This window comes from Cryptomeria japonica, chromosome 9 (assembly GCF_030272615.1).
Source record: "Cryptomeria japonica chromosome 9, Sugi_1.0, whole genome shotgun sequence".
NCBI classification, from domain to species: domain Eukaryota; kingdom Viridiplantae; phylum Streptophyta; class Pinopsida; order Cupressales; family Cupressaceae; genus Cryptomeria; species Cryptomeria japonica.
In genome coordinates, this window is record NC_081413.1 from 674,720,756 (window position 1) to 674,742,916 (window position 22,161).

Genomic DNA, 22,161 nt, shown 5'->3' on the forward strand with positions numbered 1-22,161 from the left:
CAATCCTATGTGGTGTATTGGGAATCTTGCTCAAGCGAGGACAACTTTTGAGTAACCAATTCTTATTGATGATGCTCAAGCAAGTGTCTGGATCATCTTCATACATCGACCTGGCTCCTTCTAGGCTTTTGTAAATCATATCTTTATGCTCTGGAAGATGGAGAGCTTCACTTATAGCCTCCTCCGAAAGGTATGCCAAAGTGTTCCCTTCCTTGGATACGATCGATCTTGATTGAGGGTCATAATGGCGGGCACACTCAATCATCAGCTCATGGCACTGGACTGCTGGAGGGAAACCGGCCGCCTTGATGATGCCACTTTCAATTATTCTTTTTGCGATAGGTGATGGCTTGCCAATGTAAGGGACCTCTCGAAACTTCTTCACACTGAAGTTTCCCAAGTTGGTATCTCCAATGTTGCTCCACTTGGACACGATCTTGGTCTCCAATTCTTCATTCCTCTGATCTTCCTTCATGAGGGCTGGACGACTAGTAGATGCTCCTGCCTTTGGAGTTGCCATCTTGACACCTACACAACATTTCATAATGAGTAACATATTTTGAAGCGAGTAGCAATGAAGATTAAAAAGGAAGACAAAAGATATTAATTAGGAAACTTCATGATAAATCTTGAGTTATCATTTCCTAATTAACTACGCAATTTTCAAAAACTTAAAGTTCAAAATTCAAAATTTCAACATTGGGACTAGGATGATCTCGCCATACCTCCACTTGAGAATTAATTCTAAAAAATGATGCAAAAATAAGGTGAATTTTGGCTAGGCAAAATGTAGATCAAAGTCCCCCTTTAGCAAAATGCGCCTCCTTTAGTCTTCACAAGCATCAACTCCACCACCTTTAGTCTTCAACATTTGAGGTAAATTTGCCCCAACTAGACCAGATTTCGCACTTTCTTCTTGTTCTCCAAATCGCACTTGAAGTAATGAGTAAATGATTGTTTAAAATTTCTCAAAACACCCCTATTATATAGGGCGCTCACCACTTTGCCTCCCCATAGGCCGACTTGATAAAAATAGGCCAAAAAAATAAATAAATTTGCAAAAAAAAGAGGCCGACTTAATAAAATAAATAAAAATAATACCTCAAGCGCCCTATTTTCAATTTTAATTTTACAAAAATTAATTTTAAATGCCTTTATAATAAAAATTCGATTTTCTAAGGCTCAAAATTAATTTATTAAATGCCATGCGCCTTTATTAAATGCCAATTTAATTAATTTTTTCAAATATTTCGAAGTTGGTGATTTTGGCATTTCATGCGATTTGAAGGATATCAACGTTAGGATATGGCAAAAATAAAGAATGCCAATGACTTCGCTCTGGTCCCTTGGAGAGGGACAGGAGCGCTTTTCTCAATCTAGGCCTTGCATTCCTCATTTTCACGTTCAAAACTTCATCTAGGCACTTTAAAATGGCATTTTAAATTGGAGTCTTGAGTTTCATTCACTTGATCTTTATTTGGAATGTGCCTTAGGACATTTTCGCCCTGGACCCTGGGTGAGGGACAGGAGCAGCTTTTCACTTTTGTCCTCAATCCTTCATCTTTCATTTGTCGATTCTCGTTGTGGAGTAAGCAATGATCTCTTTTTCTTGTTCCATGCATACCTAACTCGTTTTTGCAAGGCAAAATGAGTGTTCCAAGGATTTTCGCCCTGGTCCCTTGGAGAGGGACAGGAGCGCTTTTTGTATTTTAGGCTAAGATTCTCAAATTTTGAAGTCAAATCTTTGTTCACCATGCTTTAGAAGATCCTTCCCATCTTCGCACAACCTTGCCTTAGCATAATCTCGGAGGGAAATTGTTGATTTCATAAAAATCGCCCTGGTCCTTCAGTGAAGGACAGGAGCGCTTTTGAGTCCATTGCACAAATTCATGATCACATTAACCTTCAAATTACCCTCCAGGCATAGAATATCATTCCCCACTCCTCCTTGAGTCCTGGAAACAAAAATAGCATTTCAAAATGTAAGGTGAATGGGCATATTTGGAGATTTCGCCCTGGTCCTTCTGTGAGGGACAGGAGCACTTTTGCCAATTATCATCAAAATTTGCAACTCTTGCATCTCAATTCCACCTCGAAGCATTTTAAACGTCCTTTCAAACTTGCGCCTTGGCCCCAATTTGTTCAAACTTGGAGAGGAGAGCTAGATAATATGTTTTTCGCCTTGGTCCCTTGGAGAGGGACATGAGCACTTTTTGTAAATTCAAGCTTGTCTGTCCTTTGCTAGCCTTCCAAATTATCTTCAGTGGGTTAATCATGTCTTCTTCCATTCATTTCAATCACAACATTTGCCTTGTTTTTGCAAGAAATTTGCACTTTTTAGAAAATCGCTCTAGACCCTTGGAGAGGGACAGGAGCGCTTTTTGCCTTCATGGTATATTTCCTCGTCCCTTGGAGAGGGACAGGAGCGCTTTTTGCCTTCATGGTATATTTCCTCGTCTTTTAAACCTTCAATCGCATCTAAGGCATAAAACATCATTCGTCCTTCCCATCCAAGTCAAGTTTTGCCATAAAATATCAAACAAAGAGGAGAAACTTGAAAAAACGCCATGGTCCCTTGGAGAGGGACAGGAGCGCCTATTGTCATTTGGGTTGATTTACTCCTTTGTGGACCTCTTGAATTATATTCAATGGACAAAACATGCTTCCCTTGACCTCTTCAAATCTTAAAATCACTTTAATCTTGCAAAAATAGTGCAAATTTGAAATTCAAGCTCCGGTCCTTCAGTGAGGGACAGGAGCACTTTTTGTCACCATGATCAAATTCCCTGATCTTTCACCTCGAAATTCCTTTGCTAGGGAAGATTTCATCTTACTTCACGCTACGAATAAGAGTTAATGTCTAAAAAAGGTCTAAAATTGTGCATATAGAGAAAATCGCTCTGGTCCCTTGGAGAGGGATAGGAACGCCTTTGACCTTCTAGGCAAAAACTCCATCATTTCATTGTTTTTAATCAAGTCTGAATGTTCTATCACGTTCATTTTGCCGTCCACCATGCCTTTGATGTTTCAATTCGACCAAACAAGGCCAGGAATGACTCAAATAAGTCTTTTCGCCCTGGTCCCTCAGTGTGGGACAGGAGCACTTTTGATGATTCAAACAAAATCCTTCACCTTTCCAAGCTAAAACCTCTTCAGGTGGGTGGAGAAAATCGCTTGTTTTCCATTCATATCCAACACTTAGCCTATTTTCACTGCAAGATGAGGAAATTCAAAATTTCGCCCCGGACCCTTGGAGAGGGACAAGAGTGCTTTTTTCCCTTTAACCTTCAAAATTCACCATTTTCGTGCCTTCAAAATCTTCAAAAGTATCAAGTCACGTCCAATTATCACTCCGGGAGACCCTGCACAAAACAAAATAGAAAAGTCAGTGACAAATATGCATTAAATAACATTTTCGCCCTGGTCCCTTGGAGAGGGACAGGAGCGCCTTTTGTCCTTCCTGGCTAAAATATTCAAATTTAAGTCTCCAAACATTTCACAAGGCAGAGTTAGGTCATCTTCAAGGCGTGGAATCAGTTAGCAAGCCCTCGCAAAACAAGAAATTGTACACAGAATAAATTTCACCCTGGGCCTCCAGTGAAGGACAGGAGCGAACTTTGTGTTTCAAGCATCATCTTGCCTCTGAAAAATGATCAAAATTTACCTAGGCAAGCATACACAATTTCACCTTCAAAATGCTAACACTCAGACAAATTTGAATTTTCCCTCGAAAAACCCTGACTAGACCTAACCTGAGACCTATCTGACTCCTTGACAGACTTACCTTACTTTGACAATCCCAATCTTCGGGAGGATGCTTAATAACTCTCAAAATTTGACTGGACTCAGCTTGAATAATGTCCAAAAGAAACCCCTAAGGTTTAGCCTTAGCCCAGACAGACCACTCACTCACTCAAAACCCTAAAAGTAGAGAGAAGAACAGGCAAAACAAAAGCAAAAAAGAGGGGGTCCCCATTTTAATGGGGTGATGTGTGAAATGGTCACAACAGTACCCTTCAGAAGAAGCCTCAATACAATGACAACCAAGCCAAAACCTTTAACAACCAACCTCAACCACGAAACATATACTTGCTTTTATAGAATTGAGCTGACACAAATATAACCAAACGGTAAGGTAAAACCATGTGCCTCAAAAACAACATTCACTTTTTGTTATTAAGTTTTCCAATATTTTTCCCATGTATAACCCCTGCGTAAAATTGTGTATAGCATTACAAGTGGCCCCAAATAAATATTTAATGTGGCTAAACATATCACCTAGATGCACCACAATAAATTTTTTTACATAATTAAAATAATCAATGTTATGCAAGATGTACAACAACTATTCCAAACACATATTTTACAGAATATGAGTGCAAAATAGTTCATTATAAATAGTCATGTTGTCCATTCAGTAATATTAATAAATATTAAATGATGTGCTTATGAATGTAATAGTCATGTTGTCATTTTATGACACCCTTGGTCCATCAGTGAGAGCCGATCAGAGATATGTTCCATGGACCAGCGCTGCCCCAGTTGATCAAAGAGAAAGACAGTGGAGTTATGAAGTGTGAGGTGTTGTCTTGCTCAGAGGAAGTTCCTTCCTTAGCCTTTTCTTCTTTCCCCGGAACTTCGGAACCCTGAGGTTCTGTAGTTCCCCTTGCTTCCTTTTCTTTCATGTTCCCCGGAACTCCTGAACCCCGAGGTTCCGAAGTTCCTTCCCTTTGCTGCCTTTCCTTTCCCCTTTCCGGTTCCGAAGTTCCTCCCTTTCCTTCCCCCTCCTCTTTAGTTCTCCAGAACTCTGGAACCCCGAGGTTCCAAAGTTCCTTTTCCTTGCCTTCTCCAGAACTCCGAAACCCCGAGGTTTCGAAGTTCCCTCCTCTTCTTCTTCCCTTCCCCAGAACTCCGGAACACCGAGGTTGTGAAGTTCTTTCCTTAGCGTTCCCTTTCTTCTCTTCGAAACTCCGGAATCCCAAGGTTCCGAAGTTCCTCCCCTTGGCCTTTTCCTTTCCCGGAACTCCGGAACCCCGAGAATCCGAAGTTCCTTTCCCTCAGCCCCTTTCTTTTCTCGGAACTCCGGAACCCCGAGGTTCCGAAGTTCCTTCCTTAACCTTTTTTAGTTCCCCGAAACTCCGGAACCCCGAGGTTCTTAAGTTCCTTTGCTAGGTCTCCCCTTTTCCTTTTGCTTAGTCTCTTCTTCCCTTTCTCGGAACTCCGAAACCTTGAGGTTCCGAGGTTCTCTTTCCCCTTCCCCGAAACTCCGGAACCCCGAGGTTCCGAAGTTCCTTCCTTGTCTTACCCACTTTGGGAACTTGAGTTTCCGAAGTCCTCGGACTTCCTTCTGGCTTGCAACACTTCCGGATGGCGTGATCAACACTCAAAGCTTTAAATGCTCCGACGACTTTTGTGACTTATGCACCTTTTGTGGAGCTACAGGGGTGCATTTAATGATTTTGGCAGGATTTCCATCAAGAGAGGTACAAGGCCATGCTTGTTGTGGTAACTTATGTCATGTCTGCATGCTTTGACTTTGGAAGGTCAGTCAATCCACCCTTCTCAGGGTTGCATTTTCAGGGTATGGCTAGGTTGCTTGCATGTATAGAAGTCAAGTGCATGCACTTCCCTGCACTCCCAGACTGACATTTCCCTGCACACACAGGGGTCATGATCACTCTTGTAACCAATTTTCTATATAAAGGCTGTTAAGCCTCATTGTAAAGGGTTCTCTCCTTGCTGGCTTGAGCTATTCTACGCTCTTTCACTTCTCTTGTATTTATCTTGCATTTTTGCAATTGTAAGTTTGGCCATTGGCCTTATAATGAATTGAAATCACCGTTCTTGCCTTCTTTCAACTCATGCATGCTGTGTATGTTTCCTTACCTTCATCATAGGTGTATATTTCGTGGCTCTTCTCTCATATATGCTGTGTTAACTTATTTCTGAGTGTGACTTGTGGGAAACCTTTTCCCCTCTTGACATTCAACGAATTCTAACCTCCATACATGCATTGGGGTCACTCATACAACTGAAGTTTGTGCATCTTCTGGGTATTTCAGTTGATTCTTTGTGTCATTTCGGGTAGGGAGAGAAACAATCTCTTCTTGGTGCATCACCTCCTTTTATTTTAAGCATTTCTCTCTTCCCTTTTCCTCTGCAAGTTGTTAGGATAGGCTTAGGAGTAAGTTTTGAAGTGTTGAGTTGGTTCAACACCTGCACATGGATTGAGAAGGAAGCCGGCCTTCTCCGGAGATTCAACCCCCTTGCGCAAGGTCCCACACTTCGGGGTTGTTTCCATGTTTCACGAGGTTACTCAGCAAGGGTGCAAGCTTTTGTGATAACAAGTCCCACAAACTGTTGTGTGAAGAACACAACAGTGCCACTTGGTATACAGCAATTTGGAAATTTTTTTGGTGTTGAAATATGAATTTGACTATTCGGAGGTAAAGTTGTTTAAACTTTGACTTTTAAAATTGGATGCTCAAATGGCTAAACCAGAAATAGTGTGAAACTGAGATCTCCTTCAATTTTTGAAAATCGAATCCAATGGCGCATAAGATCAGAAAAATTATATAGCATGTTACTATCCTGAATATAATTTAAAATACCTTTATAAGGCTTATATATTCCACATTATTTTGTGGAATGAGAAATCCTTTCTCCTGAGGGAAATATTCTAATATTTTATGCAAGTTATCTTTTGTGTTCTTAAACTTCCATAGTCCATGATGGTAGGAAACAAAACTGTAGGAAAGGCGTCAAGGATTTTTTGATAAATATTTCAAAGTACTGTTAGATCTGATTAGGTTCTCCTGTTTGCTTTCATACTTCCATGCACCTTTACACCACAGGGCAGGGTGTGATCCTCTCTGATTCCATGAAAAGTCTCACAAATGTTCAATGAGCAACACATTATATACATACCACTAATTATGCACACGTTATTGCATGGGTTGCTAAGTACATATGGTTGCTTATTATGCCAGTGTATCTTGCTCTATATTAAATTTCTCGTCACCTTTTTTATTTTTGACTAATCAACTGAATTGATGCACTCTATTGTCTATATGGTTGCCACAAAAAGACTGTCCAGTTTGGCATCAAAAGCAGAGATGAATAGAGTTCTAGTCAGTTTCATCCTTTATCTATTCCATCGACTGAGGACATATTGAATGAATTTTTTTTTTTCTCCTGGCTATTTATGTGAGTCAGTGGATGGATACTGTAAATTGGAGAAGTAACAACAATCTAGTTCACTGGCTCTTATTGTACTTGTGCTTGTTGAGATATTCAGAAATGAGAATCTGTCATGTGTAATGAGATTCATATGTGAGAAATATGAGTGCTTGCTGCGTCATCTAAATACAATTTATCTCATAACCCTGGTGGCTTTCAACATTGTAACCCAACTAAGGTGGAAGATGTCACAAGCCAATGACTTACAGGATCGTAATCAACGCTTACTACGCTAACAGAAGAAACCTGTAGAAAAGCAGCCAAAACATGAGATTGCAATACTGATAGAACCCAAAGAAAGTTTTCATTTTAAGATAACCCACAAATATACATCGTTTTCATTTTCAAACATTAAGATGCAAACACTTGTGGGGAAGGATTTGAAATGACCCTCTTTCTAAGTTTTTAGTCATTCTATAAGTCCTAAATATGCATTTGGTGGGTCTTTTTAGGTAAAATTGGCTTACTTGGGTTCAGTTATGCTTCTAAACATATGTCGAGTGATTTACATGATGATATTATAAATCTAGACAAGTTCTTAGGCTGAGGTCCTATGGAGGGGGGCTTCCTAAAAAATAGAGTTCGAGCTGCTGAGAGTTTTTAGGAATATTTTAAAGCTGCTGGCCCCATGAATTTTGTAGTTATTTTCAGCTTAAAAATTTAAGCTCCTAAATTTAAGGAAGCTGGTGGTCTCATCAATACATAGCTTTGCCTTCTATTCTCTCTGCAGTGATAAAAACAAGTTAAAAAACTTATTTTCCCTCCAAAATTATTTTTTAACAGGAATCTAAATTTAGATGTTTGACAAGTGGCAGATATCATTTCTAAGTTGGTGGGGCAAATTCTAGCCCCATCCCAATTTCACCCGCTGAAATATGCAGTCCTAAAAAGTAGGGGCTGCTATTTTTTAGGAAAAGATTCTAAATAATCCTGTAGCATAATTTTTTTTGTTTCATGGGACCTCCTGCTCCGTAAAAATAGAAGCTTAAGCCCCCTTAGGGGACCGCACCCTTAGCCATCTTTAAAAACAGCACCTTTGTATGGAAGAGTGCAACTCCTTTCACTCTCTGGTTATCCTTTTCCCTTTTGTTCCTTGGGGTTTTTCAAGGAGACCACCAAAGATGAAAACATTTTTGCAGGGGGAGAAATCATTTTGTTGTGGGTTCAAGGGTTCAAAGTATGTGTTGATATCTTGTGTTTATTGTCTAATTTGAGCCACAATGATGTTAGTCATCCTTTAGGTCGACTTAAAAGTTTTCTTATATGCACTTTTTTTAAGCTGTGGAGTTGTTGCCAACAGTTGTCACAGTAATCCATTTACTAAAAAAATGGTTTCTAGGGGATTACTGTTAAAGCATGCATGCAAATCTATGAGTTTTTACCTTGGGTTCACTAATGCCCTCTAACAAAATGGCCAGAAGAAGAGTGAAACACCACACCAATATCCACTGACCCTGGGTTTCGTCTAGCTCCTCCATTAAAATTCATTTTGTAACAGTCACTTGTAGGCATCATCCAAAATGATAGGTTTTGCTTAGAGATTTTATTGATTACCCCATTAATGGAGGAAATTTACTAGGCATTTTTAGGGGCACTAAATACTTAAACGATGATGGGATGCTGTTGTCCCAAAAATGACAGAATTTGCATCAAATGAAAATTTGAGAGAAGCCTTTAGTTTGACATATGGAAAATGACTGCTCAATAAGACCACATGTTGAGATTGAATGCTCTGAATGTGAAGTGAGAAGTCTAAACAGTAATTACATGGAATAAGGAAACCAGACATATATTACAAATAAAATAGGTAAACCATGTACTGTTTATACTAAGAAATTTATGATGCTACTTACTTAAAGCATGCAGGTAGATAGTGCATTCTTAGTTAAACCTAGATATTGAGTTCCCAGATTACCGAAGTTACAACTAGAGTATGATCCAAGTTTATACCCAGTACCGCCAACGTCTGTGACTGTTCAACTGGTGCATGTACTGGAGATCTCTAAAGGAACAAGCGAAAAATGAATTGCTGCATCTGTTCTAGTGGTGAAAATACTGGAAGTTTCTAAAAGGAAGTAAACAACAGAAGAAAAAAGCACATTTTTCTTAGTAGTAGCAGTAGCACAAAAGTACTGTGCAAGTTTAGCTATTTAGTCGTGTGCTTTACTGTGTTCGATTAAAATTTTAAATAGAAAATAGTAGTCCGTACTTAACTATTGTAATTTCTTGCTGGTTTTGCATTTAGTTAAGCAGTGTAATCCTAAATTGTCTTGAGATTCGTTGAAAGAGTGGCCAAGATAGAAGAAATTACTCTCATTGCTTGCAGTATAACATCCACTAGTTTCTTATCATTTGGTGGTGTATGTTTATAATTCTTTTGTTCTCTTGAAATTGTTTACTTAGATGCCAATTTTTGGTTGCTGCATCTTTTGGTCCCTTATTCTGGCTGAGTTTACTGACAAGTTTATGTATTCCATCAATTTCCATCTTGGTCCCTTAGTCTGGCAAAAATTATTATTCGTAGGCCAACAATTTTCATGCAGAGCAATTATCTATTCCTGTCAGGTGCAGTTCGATCAGATGTCTCCAATATTGTGGATTTTCTAGAGATGGAACCTTCTTTTACTTATCAATTTAATGAGGGCTATTTATTGTAATTCAGATAATGCTACTAAATGTCTGCATGTATGGCAAGGTTTTTCTTCGCTTGAATTTTCCTTGACATAGAGTAAGAAAAATTTTGGTTATTAACTTGTAAAAGTTGCGACTCAACTTGAAAGCAAAATTTAGCAATTGGATATGACAATGCATGGTTGTTTTTCATGCTATTTATTTTGTTGAAGCAATATAGCCTTTGCTACATTTCTTCATTTTTCCTGATTAATTTACCGGAGAGTCATCTAAATGCTTGCAATTTTGGTTGTCATCCAGAATTACTTGCAAAGAAGAGGAAGAGAGAGTGAGCCGCAAATCACACAGAGGATGTCCTAATTCTGCAGCTTGTGAAGGATGCACTTCTTGCGTGTGCTTTGGTTGCAGCATGTGTCGCTTTTCTGATTGCACTTGTCAGATTTGTGTTGATTTCACATCAAATGCCAAAGCATAATGGATTATTCTTTCGTTTCTTTTTCTTATTAATTTGCAGATTGACGTGGCCACAATGCTAACCAATTTACTTGTTGCCAAGCTTCGATTAAGTGATTTTTGCAGAGTTCAGTACTAGGAAAAGTTTCATTCATCAAGAAAAATGCCAATCCTGGATGGTTCATCAAATGCAGAATGTACATGGGACAACACTTCCATAAGAAACAAAGCTTATGGATTTCAATATAGAATGTATTGAAAAGGGCATCCATTTTTATCACCTACAAAGTATACATGGAATTCTAATTTGCTTCTCTCCTTCAATTACAGTAAGGATCCAACAAGAGGATATGGCTAGCTTTTAATTGATTAATAAACTTATGTTTGGCAAATGTCTAAAGTTGCCTTGCCAACAATATTGGTTGCGTTATTTATGGTGTAGGTCGACCATTTATTTGAGATCCCTATGCTGTGATAGCCACACAAATACTGCACTGTTCTCATAACTTATTGTCACTGAATCATAATTAAAATAATTGAGGGTTTTAAATTGTGATTTATTTGCTAGAACTTGTGTAAGGCAATTGTTGATCGGTCAACACAACAGTAATTTTTTTTAATGGATATTCTTTCTGATTGACCGACTAGAAATATGTTAGTGTGGAGAATATATTGGACGTACTCAAAAAGATTACTTAGAAGTCACGAAAAAAAATAACGATGCATCAGATGACATACAGGTGCATAAAAAGGATGCACAGCTATTCTCCACAAAAAAATGCAGTCCGTATGAAAACCAAAATTTGCATGCCACAATATATTTTCGTTCAATTTATATTGGTTTGATCCTCAATGCTGAAAAATGAAAAAAATCCACAAAAAACAATTGTGCGATACAGATTTGATGTGGATTCGTGTTTTTGCAGCGGTGCCTTTTTGTGTGGAGAATTGCCCGAGCTGCATAAAAAAAGATGACTTAACGTACATGATATGTATCAACTTTTTCTTTGGATATTTTTTACACCTCATGTAAACATGTTAAAAAAAGATGACTTAACGGACATGATATGTATAAACTTTTTCTTTGGATATTTTTTACACCTCATGTAAACATGTTAACATGGCAACATTTTTCTTAGGAGTAACTTGAGGTGCAAAATTAGCTTTAACAACTGTTAGGTCTCTTCACCTAATGGAGTTGTATATTTGGGAAGAAAACATTTGCTCAAGAATGATAATCTTGTTTTTATTTTGTTCTGTATGCAGCACATTTTCAACTTTCACAATTTTTTAAACTTTTTCTTCTGGGGTGGGGATGACATTTTCTTTATCTACAGTTACCTGGATATTAAACCAAGGTTCAACAACACTATGGAGGAATGGATCCATGGTGCTTTATCTGTGAGTGCAATTAATTAGATTTAAACAGTTTGAGATGTTCTGCTTCTTGAAATATGCTTATTCTCATGGCCACATTCTTAATTAAATGCTTGAACAGTTCATCAAATATACCAGTGTTGCTGAATTTGAGGACTGTTGTGATTAAAAAGTAAGATCTCACGATAATTAATTGATTTAAATTACGCTGGTAATTTAGGGGACGACATATTAGACGTGGAATTTAAACAAAGCAAGGCTGATAATGTTTACATAATAGTTGAAGCAATTCTTATTTCAATTTTGAGCTTATACACAATGATAAAACTTTATAGGAGATATGAATGCTTTCTGTTTTGATTTGATGAAGTTATTGTATAAATTTTCTATACAAAATATATAAAACTTAAAATAATTAGGGATTTTTGTGGGAATTGGATTCACCACATATGTTACTGGCCCATGTCCTTAGACGTTGAAATTGATGATCAAATAGAAAACATATTGGAAAATTGTATGTGTTGGTTATATTTATTTGATTTTAGTATTTTTGGAAGTTGAAATTGATCGGCAAGTTAAAAAATTTATTAGAAAATTGTATATGTTTGTTAAATTTATTTGATTTTACTATTTTTTTTTTGGGATCATAACTCACCTTGTTACTTGAGATTCAAAGTATTTCATGTTGGAAAGTTTAGGTTATGAAATAAACAAGCTTGGGCTATAACATAAACAAGTTTCAATGGTTGCACACAAAATTTCATTCCAAAGGGTCTTAAAAAGACAAAAAAAATGGCAAAAATAAATAAATGGTTTTTAGAATTCTATGAGAGGCATTTTCTAAATCATTCATCAGTCATTAAGCTCATAATTTTTGAGCAAGAAATTTTTTTTTGATAAATATGGTTTTCATTAACCACTTTCCTTAATGCGACAATTCCCCTTTTCTCACTACTTGATAGAATGGCATTTGCTAATTCTTCATATCCTTGATCAATGTATCAATCATATGATTTACATGCACAAGATTGGTAGTGCTAGGGGATAATCTTGTGCCCTATGATTGTTGTTCAGTAGTGGTGGAAAGAAGGGTTGTATTCTAAATTAAATCAACTTAAGATAGTAAATGGACTTAAAATGCATTATCACCAACCTTGTTGCTAATGGTGTATGAACCATGTCACAAAGGCTTTGAGTTTCTTGCTTGGATCTTGAGCCCTTTATTTTTGAAGGTGCAACAATACCTTATCTTCACATGGATTGATGAGGGACGTGATGTTGATCATGTCATTCAATCCAAGATCTCATGAACCTAGTATTTAGTGTGTCAAGTATTGTAAAAGAACATCACATGTAGCACTACATTAGTGGGTGCCAATTGTTGGAACATGATGGTGCCTTGGAATGGATTGTCTTCTGGAGCCATAAAGAGATTGATTGTAGTATGCTAGACATAGGAAAATCTCTCATACATGTATAACATGATGGTTTATGGTACACTAAAATTGGTCCATAGGATTTCAAAAATAGTCTTTAGAAATTTATTATGCAAAGATCCTTTGCCTCTTTGTGAGCCTTTCAACCATAACATATACAATGTATATTGACATGAATAACTAACATGGAATACATAGAATCAAACTATCAATGCTAGTTATGAATTGGTAGGGTAGTGCATAGGGTCTATTTTTTATTGGTCAATTTCAAAGCGACACAAGTTGTGTAAGATCTAAGGTATATAACATCTTGGCACAATTTAGGCTAGTAGGATTACTTCTAAAACTTAGATTTTGTCTTATTTATTTCAAAGTGACTACCAATTGACCATGATGGGATTCCCAAAATATTTTTCCTACACTTCTTCATAGGAAAACATATTTACCCATGTGGCACAAGTCTATTCTCTAGGTGATATTCATGGACCTATAACCTAACTATCATTTTCTTACGTGTAGAAAAATTAGGATCTCTAAGATATAGTCAGGGTGATTCTATTGTCTCACTCCCACAAGATTCTAGATTCATTTTCAAGATGTAATTTGATTTATGATTGATAAATTGGTTTTCATTTGTTTTGATATTTGGATTATTGGTGTCATGTCATGAGTTTGCACCACTATTAAAAAGACAAGTAATGGATAAATGCATTCAATAGTGGAATAGTTGTTCATATTCTTGTTCCTCCCAAAATTGTTTTAACATTTTGAGTTTGTATGCAAAAGATATGGCTTATAGAAGTTGCTAGAGTTGTAAATGAAGTCACATAGTTCATTATTGAAATTTCTTTTGTTGTGATATAAGTGAACTTAAATAGTCTATATCTTTTTAGAAGCTTTTTGAAGGTTTAAATTTATTTTAAGAGGCAAATAAATGTATTACATACATCCAAATATTAATAACATAAATGATGGAAAGATGCCATCTTTAATCAAAAAGTCCCTAAAGAGTGATTCTTGGCATTCCAAAAATTGCGATCTTTGGTTTTTGGTATTTGATCTTTTGGAATCTAATTGCGGGCAAGTTGAGAGATCTTTTAGATCCAATCTCCACGCTTGGAAGAAGGTTGGACAAATGTAGACAATTTGGAGCCACTATGGTTGACCACATATGTATGCAAAATCTATGATTAGTGGAGTTGTTGCTGAGGTGTTTTAAAGCTTCGATAAAAATTGCTAGAGCTTGTTTGGACCAAACTAGTCATTGTAAAACATTTGTACTTCATTTTTTCTCAGTGTAAAGGGAAGTAGATTTCCTCCACATCAAATGCATTTTTCCAAAATGTAAAAATTTTGTGCATGTTTGATTCATTTTTTTTGCATTATTGATGTTTAATATCTTTGTTTAAATGGATAATACACATTGAAGATATTAGCATTTCCATTGCAAATGGGATTGAATGCTATTTTTACTTCATTTGAGGTATTGATATTAAATTAAATCTATTGCTAAGTGGCCAAAGTGTGGCATAGGCATCTTATCGACACTTTCTTGTATTAGATATTTAGGTGGAATTGTTGGAGATTTTTAGACTCTCTGTTATGTTAGTCATTAGGCAACTCACTTCGAGTTTGTATGAAATGTAGAGGCTCATGATCTATATGGAGGACAATGTCCTTTCCTAGGGCCAAAGTGTGGCATAGGCACCTTATCTGCTATCACAATTGGAGGCCAAATTAGGTGGTCAAAAACTCTATTAGTACTTTCTTGTGTTGGATATTTAGGTGGAATTGTTGGAGATATTTAGACTACCTTTTTATGTTAGTCATTACACAATTTACATTGAGTTTGTATGAAATATAGAGATTCGTGACCTATATGGAGGGCAATCTCCTTTCCTAGGGCTAGAGTGTGGCATAGACACCTTATCTACTATCACAATTGAAGGACAAACTAGGTAGTAAAATACTCTATTGGTACTTTCTTCTATTGGATATTTAGGTGGAATTGTTGGAGATATTTAGACCACCTTTTATGTTAGTTGTTATACAACATTGTGTTTGTATGAAATATAGAGGCTCATGATATATATGGAGTGCAATCTCCTTTCCTAATGTATAGTGCACTCATTGCTTCAATGCTTAGACAATAATGTAAATCTCTTTGTTATATGTTGGACACCCATGCATTGTGTAAAAAACATGTTTCATTGTGGTGGGAAATATGTAAGGAAGTACTTGATGTGTTAAAACAACTTCCTACACTAATCTTGAAGGGAGTGATGTACAAAAAAAATAAAATTTGATGCAAACCTATTAGAGAAAACAACAAAAGAACAATCTAAACATATAAATACTTATACCATAACACAATGATTTATATGAAAAAAATCCTTTTAGGAGAAAAATCCCACACTCCAAAACTTGAATAATGTATTATCAATTTTGAAAGAGAATTGCAATATACTTGCAATGCAAGTTTTTACATGAGTATTTTGGTAGCATTAAATAACACTCGTGTACCCACAAATTGACTTATGAAACTACTTCATCAAGTAGCCATTTATAGGCCAATGAACAAGCTAGGAAACTACAAATTGTTTTCAAAACCTTGTTACAAAAATATCCAAACGTGGTGCCCAACTTGGGCACAATTTTCAATGCCACCCATGAAGATCCCATGTCACTTATTAAAAATAGTAAACTATTAAATGCTTTGTAACTTCCAATTTAACCCACTCAATATGGGCACCCAACTTGTCATAATATTCTTTCAAAATAGGTACTATATGATAAATAATATAACCTATCATACGTGGTCATGGTTCCAGAGTAATTCCCCTTATTTGTAGCTCTTACACATCATAATATGCTATATTTATTTACCTTATGATGACTTATAACTCATCAATATAGTAGTGACACATGGCATTAAATACCTTACATAAAATCTAACTCCCCATTAGAGGGTGACCATATTAAATGAAATACAACTAAAAATGATGTGTAATTACAAACAGTGTGGAATAATAAAATAATTAAATTGGGTAACTACTAAGGTCGAGATATCTTAATTTCCAATATTCTCCCATTTGTCAAATTTCCAAGGAGGACATGAGCATTAAGGCTGTTGGGCATATGGCTCTAAGGTCCTTTTGGAATTATCTAGCCAAACTTTAGGGCAAATTCAAATAGAAGTTTTCTAAGGTAATATAATAACTTAAATAATCTTCTTGTGAATATTGGTTTGGTCATAAATAGGCACAATTTGGTCTTAAACCATACTAGGGTTATGGTCACTAAAGTGGACATAATAACACTAGGAGAAGATTACAAAGAATTTAATTTCTAACCTTACACTACATTACATTTTGTTATGCTGGTATGTTCCTAATGTTCACATTATGGTTCCATATATGCCTATTACACTTTCTCATGTTGTACTTAGGTCCATTATGATATTCTACATTGCAATCATTACATATTCAAAGTCCACACTATCTATGCAATATAACTTACTTTTTTTTTCTTTTTCTCATATGCTTGTGGGCCAACATGCCAGGGACAACCCTTGATTACATATGCTTATGTGATCACATATTCTATCTTTCTCCTCTTCTCACTATGCATGTAAGAATTACTACACATGTAACACTTTTGAGGGGACATATAGTGGAACTGATCATTTGAAATATTACATTTTAGGATCATCTACTCCTTCCACTATTACAAATTTTCCCTTATGTCACCTCCAATTTACAATTATATATCTTGGATAAAGTGGTCCCCTTGGATCCTACATTGATACATGTTATATTTATCATTACTCTTTATTAGAATAGTCATCTGGTGCAGGAGCACCTAGGGGCTCATTTTGGACCTATTGAGGTCGTCATGTGTTTTGTGTTTTCAAGTGTTTGTGAGAGTGTAATAAGGTCATGCGGACCATTGGAAAATGCTCCATTCATGTTTGTAAGGCCTTAGTGCCATTTGTTCATTTGTAACCAATCAGGACCTAATTGGTCAACTAGTGGTCAAGGGACAACCCAATTGAGAAAAAAGGGTGGAATCAATGTTATTCATGTTTTTGAGCCATATGTGGCCTATTTGTGTTGATTAGGATGTGTCTAGGAGTTGAGTGAGGTATTGAACAAGTAAGTTGGGATATTTGGCATATGTCCCTAATCTCTGCATCATATTTTGATCCTCACTTTGTTAGTAGTTGTAGTCCAACATTCAAATCTTAGCGCGCACCTTCTTGGACATTTCCACTAGTGTAGGACAAAATTGTTTAGTAGTCATGTCCTAAGTAAACAATTATTTCATCATCCATTTCAATAAAATTCTAGTATTAGCCATAAGTGAACTAACTCTTTCCTTCCTTCTTGTGTGTACACACATTGCAAATTATGAAACTAATTGCAATAGGAAATTATATTTGAAGTAAGCCCTTAAATTCATTATAGACATCTCATTCTATCATTGTAATCTCAAATCAATAGCATTTTAGTGGCCAGTGGAGGATTCTTGTAGCAGTAATTGCATTCATCAAACAAATACTTCTAGGCATTTGCATTTTCATGTGGTATGTCATCCAATATTTCAGAATACCCATTAAGACAAATTTTAAAGGATCCTGATTACTATTGAGTGGGTCCCGTAGCCATGGATCCACTTATCTCAAAGAAAGGCTCAAACCACATTCACATATGTTTTTAAGGTACCGAGGAATTCTAAAGTCTATGTTTCTGGATGATATTTCCCAAGGTGGATAATAACATTGGGAGGTCACTTCCAAGGTTGATAGTCATGCTCTTATTGATCCAAGAGCCACAATATTTGTGACAATAGATTTCAAGGCTCTACTCTTATTTGTTAATATTTTTTTAATATCACATAACCTCTATTTGATTATGATTTCATTAATTCTTCAATCATAGAGCTTATTATTTGTTTTATGTTCTTGTTTCAATTATATTGCCCCTATATTCCTTTTATCTCTATTACTAGAATTATTCTAAAGTGGATTTATTTATCATAATTACTTATCTAAATTAACGTTAATCTAGTTAAAAATGATTTATTATAATTGTTCTTAATTTATTGCTATATTATTTTTATTTATATTTCATGTGTGTTTGGTGGTTGCTAACAAGTTTTGTAGGGGTGCTAATTAGTCATATCACAACATGTGTTCATTTTTGGTTCAAAATTATTTGAGTATGTGCTTATTGTTTTCTTCTCTAATTATCAAAAAATTTGAATACTTGATATTTATGACATTTTGGTAATTGTGAGATAACTGAATATTAGTAATGGTTCTATTTCATTATGTGCTTGTGAGTTGTAGGGTTTTCGAAAAGGTTAAACATAGTGTTCTACTAACAATAGTATAATAAGATCAATGATCAACCATGGGTTGAAAGTACCTACTTCCACTTTCATGAATATTGAAAATTATAGAGAGTAATAATGTCATTTTTGTTGGACACACCTTAGGACCGAGAGGGCGGCAATGGGCGGAGGGGGGGGGGGAGTGAACCAGTCTAGACCAAATACTTAAACTTTATTACTTAATCCACAAACACTTTAACCTTATTCTTAACAACAACAATGAAAGATATATCCATGCACAAGAGAACACCAGATTTATGTGGAAAACCCAAACATGGAAAAACCATAGTGAGTCAACACACAATATATGAAATTATTACAATATAGTTTTAGGCTCACTGCCAAGGAAGCACACTGCTCCCTGAAGGACTTGTAGGCTAGAGTGCACACTCCTAGGGCAAGATACAAAGCTTGCAGTCTGAAGATCACTTCTTTAGAGTAGAATACAATGAATATACGAATCATCAACAAATAGGCTTTCAACAATACTGCCTTTGACAATCTCCAAACATGAAGTTGTCCTTGATTCTCTATCTCAAGTGACCAACTCCACAACAATCACCACACATTGAATTTGTCACAATTGACTTTTGCACATTGATCCACTCACTTACAAACTCACACACACTTACACACCTTCAACATCAACTTGATCTTCTATATATACCGTCTTCTTCATTGCAAACATTAATTAGGTTAGCCAAAATAGAGGACAAGCATAGGTCCTTTCAAGTCTGCCACCAAAACATAATTGTGGTGAGAGTGGTCCAGTCCAGGAGATAGAGAGGACCTAAAAACATCTTATCACTTCTTTCTAAGTAGGTAGGAATAATTCACACACTATCTTTCATCCTCTAAAGGTCGACATTAAGGTAACATGTAGAAACACCAAGCAACACACCACAAGTCGGCCCAAAACATATCTTCTAGATGAACAAGCCAAATATGGATCCCCACATGCCAAGGTAGGACCGAAAAACAATGAAACACAAACTCCTAAGCAATCAAAGACATCCAAGGATTCATCGCAAGCCCAAGAACAACAGTAGTCAATCGAACTAAATTTGTTACCCTAAAACACAAATTCCAATCACCATCCATCATCAAGAAGAACATCTAACATCATGTAGAGCACATTAGGATGTTCCATGAACATCCAACAACATTCTTAAATCCTTCCTTAACTTCTCTACTTCACGATCATATTGGCACAACATAATTGATACTAAACACTTCAATCCAAAGAGCCAATCAAACACAAAACACAATATCATAACTGATACTAATATCATAATAGAACCAAGACACAACACATGTTATAATCATTCCCTCCAAGACACAACACTAGAAACATCAATGTAGAGAAATGCGAAGCATTTTTTGAACCACTTTTGATAGAGAACCAAAATGTCAACTAACACAATCACTAACATATCAACTGCAACATCAAGGACCTGCAAAGATAGGGGTTCAATGTCTAAAGAGCACAAACATTGTATCCAAGTCCGCAAGACCATATTTAAAAATGTGGAGGAATGCAGATCATTCTTCTAGACACACGTCAATACATACTTCTATACCAACTTTCTCCATTAGGTTACTAGGAGCCAAAACTCTCCCAAAAACAATACCTTCTCACTCAATATACCATTTTTATTATATTTCCATGCATCTAATATTCATCTTAATATCTCAACCCATTTGAACATCAACATACCATTACTGCCATCAACAATATCAATACAACTAAGTCAGTGTAGATGTCAAACACCAAGGTGGTGGACATTCGCAAACCATCTGCAACCAATATTCATTTGTTCCTCATATCAATCTCTTCATACCAATCAAGCAAACAATGACAACCATAGACAAATAGTAGCCATGTCAAACAATTGCCAATGTAGTCTCATCGTCTCATCCTCAACCATACATACAAATACTTATGTCAATTACATCACTACTGCCAACAAACACTTCCTAAACGAGTACAACAACACTCTACTCAGCTAGTCATTATATCACCAATGACTAGAACAATCAAGGACAACATACATTGTCAGACATTAAGTCGACATTAATGACAACACATATTGCCAACAATTTTCACCTCTATTATTTTCATAATCATTTTCCTTTTCAAATGTTAGTTAAGACAAAGCACACTGTTAACACATTGATACAATTTTTAATTAAGTAAATCACATTAACTTAAATTTTTAGGAAATACAAATTGTCTAGGGATATTTTCCTTTAAGAATCCTAATAAAATTTATTTTTTCATAATATTGAAGATAGAATCATGTGATTATGTTTTGTCTTACCATCTCAAGGAGAATTATGGCAGTTGGTAGTAGCCTTACTATGTTAAGTTTCTTGTATGTATGGTCAACCTTGCAGTTTGAATTTTGGTTCATAACAAACATCTGAGTATATTGTGCATTAAAAATGAATTTAGTTCGTTTAAGTATGTTAGCTTCAATGGTTGAGTTGAGTTTACTGTTAGAATTGGTACAATTCAAATGTAGGGTAGTATTTAAAAAGTTAGGAAATTAAGTACTATGTTGGAATATCTAATGTTAAGGTTTAGAAAATATGAGATTTGTTGAGACTATGATTTAGATTTGATAGTATATATATAATACAAAGCGGTTATCCTATTCTTGATCATATTTTAATTCTTCAAACAACCTAGAGGAATGATGAGGCTTGGAACATTTCATTACACATGATTAAGAATGCAATATAGATTTAAAATACATAGAAAAAATTAAGTGACTTTTTAGAACAAAATGAAATCTTTAGATACTGTTGAGTAGGTCATATCTTAATATGGGTTGTTGATTATTGTGCATGGAAAGTCAAGATCATCACTTTGGAGTATTTATACAAGTAGTATTATCATTATTATGAGATGAAAAAATTGATGTTGTATTGTTCTAAGCCTTGGCTAAGGGGATGGATTTATTACAAAGGTTTATTATGTTTTGTAAGTTGTAGTTAGTCTCGTACACTTATGTGACAACCTTTGTAAAGGGTAAGATCCTACCTTTTAGGTTGAAATATGTGTGCACCGATATAACTCCATGGTTAGTGGAAAAGTAGTCTCATTACTCTCTTTGCATATCTCAACTTTAAATTTTAGTCCAACATGAATTTATATATGCTTTGCATAAAGGTATATGTGCGTATTGAATTGATAACAATTTATTTAGTTATATATGTTGTTTGGTGTCAATTAAGTGGTCATAATTTCTACCTTGTTGTAGAATCATATTTCTATATTAGAGAATGCTATTACATTATTTGAAAAAGAGGAATATGTTCAAAATTGTCTTTACACACACACACACACACACACACACACACACACACACACACACACACACACACAGAGAGAGAGTGTATAAAGGTATACGTGTGTATTGAATTGATAACAATTTATTTAGTTATATATGTTGTTTGGTGTCAATTAAGTGCTCATAATTTCTACCTTGTTGTAGAATCATATTTCTATATTAGAGAATGCTATTACATTATTTGAAAAAGAGGAATATGTTCACAATTGTCTTTACACACACACACACACACACACACACACACACACACACACACACACACACACACACACACA

General features: G+C 35.7%; 2 protein-coding genes across 2 annotated transcripts in view; one reads left to right on the plus strand and one right to left on the minus strand.

Annotated features, from left to right (window-relative positions):
- The window catches only part of LOC131054143 (protein ULTRAPETALA 1), a 48,252-nt gene extending 37,369 nt beyond the window's left edge, over positions 1-10,883 (plus strand). Inside the window, exon 3 of the mRNA XM_057988603.2 lies at positions 10,171-10,883. Coding sequence (XP_057844586.1) covers positions 10,171-10,345 — 175 coding nt within the window. The 3' untranslated portion in view covers positions 10,346-10,883. The remainder of the gene's footprint in view (positions 1-10,170) is intronic.
- The window catches only part of LOC131054141 (pentatricopeptide repeat-containing protein At2g03880, mitochondrial-like), a 57,845-nt gene that overhangs the window by 21,545 nt on the left and 14,139 nt on the right, over positions 1-22,161 (minus strand). The gene's annotated exons all lie outside the window — the stretch shown is intronic.